This window comes from Fopius arisanus, unplaced genomic scaffold (assembly GCF_000806365.1).
Source record: "Fopius arisanus strain USDA-PBARC FA_bdor unplaced genomic scaffold, ASM80636v1 scaffold00041, whole genome shotgun sequence".
NCBI classification, from domain to species: domain Eukaryota; kingdom Metazoa; phylum Arthropoda; class Insecta; order Hymenoptera; family Braconidae; genus Fopius; species Fopius arisanus.
Genome location: NW_011887780.1, coordinates 364,282 through 373,949, shown reverse-complemented (window position 1 = coordinate 373,949; position 9,668 = coordinate 364,282). Strand labels below are relative to the sequence as shown.

Genomic DNA, 9,668 nt, shown 5'->3' with positions numbered 1-9,668 from the left:
ATATAAGAGTGCCGTAAGGGAAACGGAGGTAGGACACGACCGAAATCCGGGGGTGAGATCACCCTTCATCTAGACGGGGCTCCACCAGTTAACAGCTAATGAAAATTAGCTTTCGTCGCTTGATTGAGCGTTAAATCGTTCCTTTCTTGTTTCGACGGGAAATTTGATAAATTCAAAGCTGTACGTAGCATGTACAGCCATTCTCCGATGAATAATGCCAAGTCTGACAATAAATTTTGTCAAGCAAAGGAAGCCACAGGTAATTAATGGAAAGAGTCTGCCAATAACACATGAGTGAGACTCCACAGATCACGTCAGTATATGCTCAACTAAACCGTTGAGTTATACGAGCTTGGAATGTTTTGAAATGACGATAAACAAAACGATAATGGACTGCAGAAGCGAGTATATGACCCCATCTGAATTAACTCTCCCTGTAATAATCTATTTTTTCCCATTGGCCGCGTGAAGAATAATCATGGACGATTGTTGGATTAATTTTCCACCGTCAAAGGGTTGATGTTAATGTAACTCCTTGGTTTAACGGGCGGATGAGTGCCATATATACTGATGGTGGTGGTTTTTACTGACATGAGGCCGACGGCTCAAGACAGTCCCCAAAGGCCCGTCTGAATAAACATATCCGATGTCTGGTTGGGCCACCCAGATGGAACTATTAAAACACTTATGGAGAAAAAATCACTTCTCTGTCGCTGTTAAACACCCTTTTTCACGATAAAAAAATGAGGATGGAAGTGCCGTGTGTATCACACTTGACACTCCACCAGAGCATCCAACGAGCTTTTGTATTTCACCATAATAAATCAGAAGTTTTCATCAAACCAGTCTGTCACATGCTATTTTACGCGGTCAATTGCGCGCTATTCAATTCACTGGGTTACAATGAAAATTCAATATTCCCATGACTGTTTATACATTTATTTACATTTCTAATATACACATGTTTATCTACCCAACATCATATTAATATTTGTAATAAATATATTCAATGAAATTTTTAATAATTCTTGACAAGAAATTTCGCTATCATTATGGTAATTATCTAAATGTTGTAGTTAAAAGATCGAGACTGTTTGCTCCCTCATTACATTTATTTGTTGACGATGAGATTCTCCGGTGGAACTAGTTATTTCTCATGATTGATTTTTGTTATTTGGGTATCACGTGGAATTTGCTCCAATTCGGGAATCCCTGGAACTTGTATGTGAGGTGAATGCAAAGGTGGACAGAGGAGAGGGTGATAAGGAAGGCAGTAGTAAGGAAAAGTGTTTAAAGCTTTATTCGATGGATGGATTTGTGGTGGGCATGCTATTTGTCCGGGTAATTGAAGATTTGCACTGCGAAGTGGTGGAAGCCCTCTGAGATGCTCATCAGGATGAACCAGGACCCTCACAGCAACTCTCCTGGCAGTATTTGAATTTACCAGAGCACCTAACTCCTGCTGCTGGCGTCTCTTGGTCTTGTACCTCCGATTCTGAAACCAAATTTTCACTTGCGTCTCTGTGAGCTTAAGGCCCCTCGCGAGATCGGCCCTCTCCGGCCCCGAGAGATACTTTTGCGCTGCAAATCGCCTCTCCAATTCGTACACCTGAGCATGAGAAAAAGCCGCTCTACTTCTCTTCTTTCGGCTTTGAAGGGACTGGCTGTGGGCCTGAGATTCGTAAAGATCATCCTCGATGTCGTCTGAAAAAAAAAACAAAAAATATAATTTTGCTCTGAAAGACGAGACTATGTTTCAAAGGATTGAATAAGATCCACGGAATTATGAGGAGATATGATGAGACATTTGAAGAGGCTTTTGATCTCTCGTTTCTGGTATCCGCACGTGTGCACTTGTTTACTCCAGCATACTCCACCAATTCCTCTTTACTTAACCAAAGTCAGGTATATAATTTTTACGTCTTGGGCTCCCCACAGACTGTTTAGTCTCGCGAGTAGAATCTTTCCAGTGCAAATGTTAACAAGTATCTCGATTAATCGAAAAGCCAATCCCGTTAAACAGTGGCGGTTTAATGATTGAATCAAATAAAGCTCGTGTTGGAGGCATCGTGAATGTCAAATAATGGGGGAGTTTGATGTGTATACTGATGAAAAAGCAGTGAAAATGTGTAACTCAATATCTCTTTGGTGGAGTGATCACGAAGCAACCATGAACGGAAGTGAGATAGAGTGGTGTAGATCACGATAGCAAGACCATAAACCATTTCAAAGGGGGGGATGAGGAAAGTTTGGATAACAGACATTGACGGCAAAACGGACAAGTGCAAGAAGTTGAGTGTATGAGCCTCCCCTAGGCCACTCGTGACGTCTGCCCCGTCGAGTGGCCACTTATGCTACTAAAATTATATTCAATTACCTTATCGTTTTTCTTGCCCGGATATTCGGGTTAAAAGTTTTCAAACTCTCGACTAACAAGTGGATACGTCTGATTCTGGCCTCAAATTTAACATTAATCGAATCTAAGATATATTAAAGAATCTGCTTACCTAGATATTTGCTCTTGCTCATGTCCAGGGCTTCGTCTTGCTGGCGGCTTGATTCCTTCATCTTTCGGTAAGCGATGCCAAGGCGATCGAAATTATCGAAATTGTTTCTGGGGAGGCTGCCGAAATTGGATAGATTCGCCTGAGCCAAATTTTTTCTGAGTAGATCTAATTCTCGGACTACACTGGCTTGACAATCCGGTGAAGAGGGTCCTTTTCGGAATACTGACCGATTCGATCGCATCTCGTGCTCCAGGGAGCTGCAAGGACTTCTGTCGTACACTGGAAAATCAGAGGTATGTCCGTGTTGGGAATTCTCAGGGAATTCTTCAGGCATCGAGCGACGTAAGTCTGTGGATTCTCCGTGGCTCTTAGAACGACTGAGAATATCCTCGATGCTGAATGGTGTAGGTTGCGCAGCTAATGACGGCTTCGGAGAACCCTGAGGGCTTCCGTTGTCTTCCGTCGCCATCACAATTCCTTATTTCTCAAATCACTTCAATCGCTCATTGAATCACTAAATTACAAGCACACCGAATATCGTTCACAATTGAATTTAAAATCACTTTATTCACTCTGCACCACCGAAATTGTCACTAGTGAAGTGCTACTGTTGGCTTGCACCCTTTCGACTGAGTGTTCTTGTGTCAAGTGCGTGGGGGACTTATTTTTCGAATTAGTGCGCCACTCGACTACCACCACCACTGTCTTACTGGAGGAGAAAAAAAATGTCTCTTGGTCTTGGTGGACCAATTGACGCAGCTATGCAAGCGAGGGTATACCCGAAGGAGCCACCCGGATGTGACACGTAGCTAACGAGTTTCGCGGTTGTTCCCAGGTTGACTCGTTCATGCGAACAAGTAATGATGCCTCTTGGCCACCTATTACTCTCTCTATCTGTTTCACTGATGGGCTCACGCCGTTACGATATCGCGTAGGTGGGGCTTTAGCTCGACATTCTGTGCTTATCGCACACATCGACGAGCCTCGTATCCTCAACAGCTGTCTCACTCTCATTGTCGATGCCTCGCCCCACAGCCAATCCCATCGTTTGACCGCGCACTCGTCTTCCAACCATCAGCCAATCGCGATCCCTGCCCCGAGGAGATTTTCGTGGCAATAGTGGTGGTGATTCAGGCGCCGTCACGACGTAATACTAACCATACTACTTTTTGCGAGGGCTCTCGCCGCCGGAATTATTGAAAAGAGAGGATTCGTCAAACTCTTTCACCGAGATAAGAACTCCACCATGCACATCAAATTTCCTGCCCCCCTTTTTTTTTTTTGCTCTCGCATTCATACGAACACCTTGCTATTTATTTTTTGAATAAACCATTGAGAAAAAGTTGCTTGTAAAATGCCTGGCCATTGGGATTTAGTGAGTAGCTATTTACGCCGGGAAAATCGTTTCCTTTGAAAAGTTTACCGAGAAATTCGAAAAGACACGTCTCAACTTGGTTGAATCGGGACTAACGATTTTGCAAAGTTGAACTACGGCACTCGACTTTTCGCAGGTTGGGAAAACTACTTGGGTCGTACTAGTATCCACCGTTTGACAGATCACTGTTGGACCGCGTAACACCAACCAGGGGTGTTACTTTACATAACAATTGACGCTAAAGACTCGTCGGTATTGTATTGCCACGTGCGAGCACCGGAGTTTCCTATGTAGGTTTAATTAAGTGTGAACCACAGAAGCGGGCACACTACGCCTCACTTGGTACGATGATGGGAATCGCACGGCAATTCTCGTACCAGATCCATTATCGATTCAAGAATGAATTTTATTCCGGTGAAATATTACCAAAAAGCCGAGTGACATTGTGCAAAATCTCTTGATGTATTTATTATCACGAAAACTTTGATGCTACTTAGAAACTAATGGAGACCTTTTTATCTCTTTCGCGATCCAATCGATGATAGATTATAGGGTGGGCCGATGCCGGTACAACTTTATTCCTACTCCAAACGTTAAGGCTCTGGACCCTCCTGCTCAATTGGTCGCAATTCTTAAAGACCTTAATTGGCGCGGAAAATTATACCTTATCTCAACTACCCTAACGTTCCAAATGCTCTTCTCTGTCCTTTATATCTACTAGGAGCAGCACATTCTCTCTTCTCGGTGAGTCATTAATTTATCGCCATTTTCTCAACCACCAATTGATTCAAATTTATTGCTAGTCGTTGGAAAAAATTCTGAGTCAATTTTCCACTGGGATATTTTCATTTTCACCGATAATGAGTTATCGCATTTCAATTATTTAGTAAATCAATTCTGTTGAACTGTATGTGCACATGAACGTTTTCATGCACTGGGAAAAGATTATAAAAGCAAGGAGACCGGATGACTGCTAACTGTTTGTTAGTTTTGGGTTTTAAAGTCCGCATGTCTGTCAGTCCAGAGATGTAATATTAGTGCTTGAGTTTAACTGGTAGGCGTTTGCCACCGCCAACTAACCATCATCCACTGCTGACGTTATGTTCACTCACTTCATCGTCTGTCTATCTTCTTTGAAACTCTGTTTCTAATATACCCTAGCTTTACGCAATCATAACAAAATTAAAGTATTCATTTCGATGCTTTATTGGCGCAGCATGACAATTAAATATTTCACATGTTTTCATTTTCATCGGCGAATAAACGGACCATCGTCTCCTCAGGTGTTAACTGTCAACTGTCAACTGTCAACTGTATTTTTATAGCGCGATAAAAATTTTAATGCAATTGCTAAATTATAGTGGTGATTAATTGGTGTACAGAGGGTTTATTTCAGAATTTGAAATTTAATATGATAGTGTTAGTAGCCCCGGAAGGTCAAAGGGTCTCTATATTTTCGACTGTAGGTGGAGGTCGGAATGGTCGGTAAAAAAAATCTCACCAGTTGGCGCTCACGCGTCTGGGATTCCCCTTCTAACCAACTGGCGGGAATAAATGCATGTATAAAATCTAGAAAATAGAATCTCTGCTGAGTAAATATCCAGGGAGGATTACACTTTCCATCCCTTCCACTTAAGATCATGAACTCGAGAATTTTAATGCGATTCAAGGCCATGTCTTTCAACGGGGGAAAAAGTCATTAAAACTCGATAAATCCGCGGGTTTCAAACCAGTAATTTCCCTCTCCGAAAAATAATTATTTTTGCCTCGAGCCCAGATTTATAGCGAGCGCATGTTTGTCCCTCACATTCGTCCAACAATATCGTATGACAATGTTGAGCTCCGAGTGATGGATTACGCGAATAATGGGATCGTAATGGCGTGTATCTACGAAAGAATCACTGCATCCGAATGCCCATTCATAATTTTTATCCACTGTGTAGGCTTTTAAATATTTTAATGCGTCATACCGAGAGTCAACATTTACTTTTTACAGATGGACTGAGTGAAACTGAAGATCGAGTAAGATTGATAACATTTCCATTTATTCACCATATCACACAAACCTTATGAGACGATCAAAAACAATTGTCGATAAAAAAAACTTAATCAATAATGTCTATTAATATTCTGTAATCTTTGGATAAGTCAACATTTCTCAATTACAATGTCATTAAAAATAAAGAGTATTGCGCACTTGTCTTAATGAATACTTTTTCTCGTATAAAGGTTCACCTTAAGAGTAAATATTTCAACGCCTAAGTACATATCTCTATCCTTCGTCAAGTATCTCCAATAAAATAGAAACTGCAGGTGCACCCCTTATCCACAAACTCTCAGCATGTACGTGGTAGTGGGAAAATAAACGAATCATGCATCACAATTTTATCAGCATGTTCCCATGGCTCATATTAGTCTCAGTAGCACCATATACAAACGGTCGTAAGTCCCACAACACAACGAGGGATCAATGATGCGTACCATTTACGTACAGCCACTTGACTGCCAGATGACCCGTCATGCTCTTGCGATAACCCTAAAAGCACCGGTGGCTTTGCTCAACCTGTCAGAAAATCCCTATTAATAATTTCGATTCCACTATTAACTCAGCAATTCCCAGAAATATCTAAATTTGTCAATTGGAAAGAAGCCGACGCGAGTTAATTCACATAGCGCCTATTCAATCCTTTCATCATCTCTCCCTCTCATTCAAGCTTTTAAATTGCTACCAGAGTCTTTGAATATTTTGTTCCATGGGAATTTGATCGATATAATTAACGTAAGGCATCTGATAATTCTGGGGATTAACGTAATTTGTAAAACTAAAATCATTGGTGGAGATATCAGCAATCGTTCGATTATCGTTACTCAGAATAGTGGATTTGTCATCCGGTGAGTTTGTTTTGAGATCAGGAAACGGTGAAATGTCATTGGGTGTCTTGTACTCGGATTTGATGGGCCTCATCGAGGATCCGAAGGTGGACCGGTAGTCAGTGGTGAAAGGCCTGTGGGGGTCCTGGGGCAGACTCGTGTGATCCCTGAATTCACTTCCTGCGTTGGTCGTGTCCAATCTTATCTCAGGCCCACGGTAATCGGGACTCAAACGTAGATCACCTCCAAATTCACCGGGTATTCCCTGGATATTCACGTCCGGTCTGAATCCACTCCAGTAGTTTCCGCTGCAGGAATCTCTGGTGTTGTGCTTTCCATCCTTTATAAGAATGGGCACTGGAATTTTTTTGATTGACTGGTTCTTCAGTGACTGCGACTGCAGCTTCTCTGCGTCTTCAATTTTTGCGCGTTTATTTTTATATCGGCGATTTTGAAACCAAATTTTCACTTGTGTACTTGTCAGCTTGAGACTGGATGCCAGCACTTCACGTTCTGGGGCGGAGAGGTAACGCTGCTGCTTAAATCGCTGCTCCAGTTCATAGACCTGAGCCTGAATTAAAAAAAAAACACAGAAAATCAAGACAGTTGCTTTTTTTTATCGTGTCCGATTAATTCAATAGACCGCATTATTCCCAAATTATACCTGAGAAAATAGTACTCGTGGTTTCCGTTTCGTTCTCTTTCCCGATTGATTCTTCCGCAATTCCGTTTTACTCGACGTGACGATATTTCCTATAAAAAAAAATTGTCAAATAAAAAATTAATGGTAAAAAAAAGGCGATTATGCTGTCATTAATTAATTTTAATAGATAAAAATAATAACCATCTTCTACGACAGAATTTCCATCGAAAGGGGGTGAATGATTTGCTCCATGATGAATATGATGCAAATCAGTGTAATTCTGGTATGCCATCTGACTGATTTGTGACTGCTCCTTATATTTTTCAATGTCCCAGTGATTATCCTGAATGGCATTGTATCCATAATAATCGTGGGGTGCGTGAAAATTCTGCGACACCTGCTGATGGCTCCCGTAGCAATCCATGGTATCAACTGTCTGGCTCTCGTTTAAAATATCACGAACACTGAATGATATCGAAGCAGGTAACATTTTTAAAACATACCGGCGTATTTAAATCTCTTCGCGCAATTTTTTTGAAACGTTTCACTGTCAGCACTTTGTTTATCACCCGGTGGGGATCGCTTGCACTGTGTCAATGTTCTCGGGGTGCAACGGAGAAAGTATCAACACGATGATCCTTCGAGGGTGGTTTATGGTTGAGTGGTCAGGCCAGAGGGCAAACGTCAAATGTGACTTGGCTTGGCATTCGAGTCGAGTGTAAGTCCCGTGGATGAAAGTGTGTAAGTGAGCTGTTGTCTGTGGGCACCACATATTTACCAGAAACCACCCCCCACCCCCGAAAAAAAAAACAACAAAATCCTCAGAAATTAATGCCGGGCATTATATGCTGAGGATGGATTTTTTGGGAATGTTTTAATTATGCATTGTTCGTTTGCGAATTATTTTTTATTCACCAGCCATACTTTGCAATTCCTATGGGCGGAGACGTGTGTGGTACCGCCTTTACTCTCCATCTCCGCCAATCCCGTGGATATCACCAATCTCGAGGCAATGAGTAACTCTCGATAAAGTTGATTTATCGTTTATAATGGAGGTGTTTTTAAATTTATAGCCCAACTCAATGTTCGAATATTTTTCTTCACTCTGAAATTCAAGGGTGACTATTTCCCGATGCAAGTTCAATAATTTTAGTGTTAAATTGCTAGTTTTTTTCCACATGTAGAAATATTATCATGATGGAAATAAGGGAAAAATAAAACTGCGTATCATGAGAAGAGAATTATGAATTTTCTCATGCCAGTGACGGGCGTCTCGATTCCTTCTTATTTTTCACTCGTCTATATAACATAATCCAGACGCGCATTCGGGTGCCCGAAACTCTTGAGACCTCGTGCGAGGTTTTGAATTTTTCAACTAAATTCGATTGAAAATCCGTCGACGAAATTTCATTGAAATATCCACTATATTTTACCCCTGAAAGTGCGCGTAGCCGATAAATGCAGCCCATTCTGATAAACGCCTCGGATAAACAAGCCGAGTAAATGTTTATTGAACAAATATATCACTTATTTGTGTGTGGTCGGTTTGCAAGGGAGTATTTTTTGTGTTGCCATCAGGCAGAGGATGCAGAGCCAGTGCACGGCGCCAGGAGATATCAGGCGCCTTCTTAACTGTGGGAAAAGACACGAGACAGTCTGACAGAATTGTCACCACTGGAAGAGAAATTTTTTGGCGGTAAGCATCCAAACATATTCAGCGATCAGAAAAAAAAATAAAAATAAGAAATAGAGACATGATCCACTTGACAGCGGACGCCTGCCAGACTCTCCGCTGTCATAGACTATATCATCTGATTTCCACTTATTTCAATAAAAAATTCAACAGAATTGGCAGATTATTGGTGAATATCGGGGATGATGGGGTTTAGCGCAATTGCGTCACGGTTAAATGTAGAGTAAAAAGAATGAACGAGTAGAAGAGAGAAGAGCGCAATGTGGTGTCCAGTTGCAAGGCGCCTCGACGTTGAGGCACAAAAGGGTCCTTTGTATTGGCGTCTCTGTTCTTTTCCTCTCGGTTTTACATGAGCTTTATAGAAAATCCCTATTACGTCTGGTTTGTGGTGTGAGTTGTGTGCCCTCACATGGGGGGTCAGATACCGCCCGTGGTGGACAGTAACAGACAGTTCTGGTCTTTTTCTTCAATTTTTTTGTATCCCTTGTCTCCACGTGACAAATAATCGGAGGTTCTAATTTGTTTGGGTATACCGGAACTGAATTTTCGCAACGAAAGGATCTTTCATATGCAGCACAT

General features: G+C 41.6%; 2 protein-coding genes across 2 annotated transcripts; both read right to left on the bottom strand.

The window, feature by feature from the left end:
• Positions 1–1,027: 1,027 nt before the first annotated feature.
• On the bottom strand, positions 1,028–3,103 carry LOC105266748 (homeobox protein bagpipe). The gene is made up of 2 exons (XM_011305142.1): positions 2,508–3,103; positions 1,028–1,704 (listed from the first exon to the last, which is right to left on the bottom strand). The coding sequence occupies exons 1-2, from the start codon at positions 2,974–2,976 to the stop codon at positions 1,148–1,150; spliced, it is 1,026 nt and encodes a 341-aa protein (XP_011303444.1). The 5' UTR covers positions 2,977–3,103; the 3' UTR covers positions 1,028–1,147.
• Positions 3,104–6,036: 2,933 nt separating this feature from the next.
• LOC105266747 (homeobox protein Nkx-2.3) lies at positions 6,037–7,886 on the bottom strand. Its single transcript, XM_011305140.1, has 3 exons — positions 7,598–7,886; positions 7,418–7,506; positions 6,037–7,324 (listed from the first exon to the last, which is right to left on the bottom strand). The coding sequence occupies exons 1-3, from the start codon at positions 7,884–7,886 to the stop codon at positions 6,608–6,610; spliced, it is 1,095 nt and encodes a 364-aa protein (XP_011303442.1). The 3' UTR covers positions 6,037–6,607.
• Between the last annotated feature and the right edge of the window lie 1,782 nt (positions 7,887–9,668).

Coding starts and splice junctions, on each gene's coding strand:
- LOC105266748 (XM_011305142.1), bottom strand. CDS start 2,976: ATGGCGACGGAAGACAACGGAAGCCCTCAGGGTTCTCCGAAGCCGTCA. Junction 1,705..2,507: donor GAGCAAGAGCAAATATCTAG/GTAAGCAGATTC, acceptor TTTTTTTTTCAG/ACGACATCGAGGATGATCTT.
- LOC105266747 (XM_011305140.1), bottom strand. CDS start 7,886: ATGTTACCTGCTTCGATATCATTCAGTGTTCGTGATATTTTAAACGAG. Junction 7,507..7,597: donor AAATTCTGTCGTAGAAGATG/GTTATTATTTTT, acceptor TTTTTTTTATAG/GAAATATCGTCACGTCGAGT. Junction 7,325..7,417: donor CACGAGTACTATTTTCTCAG/GTATAATTTGGG, acceptor TTTTTAATTCAG/GCTCAGGTCTATGAACTGGA.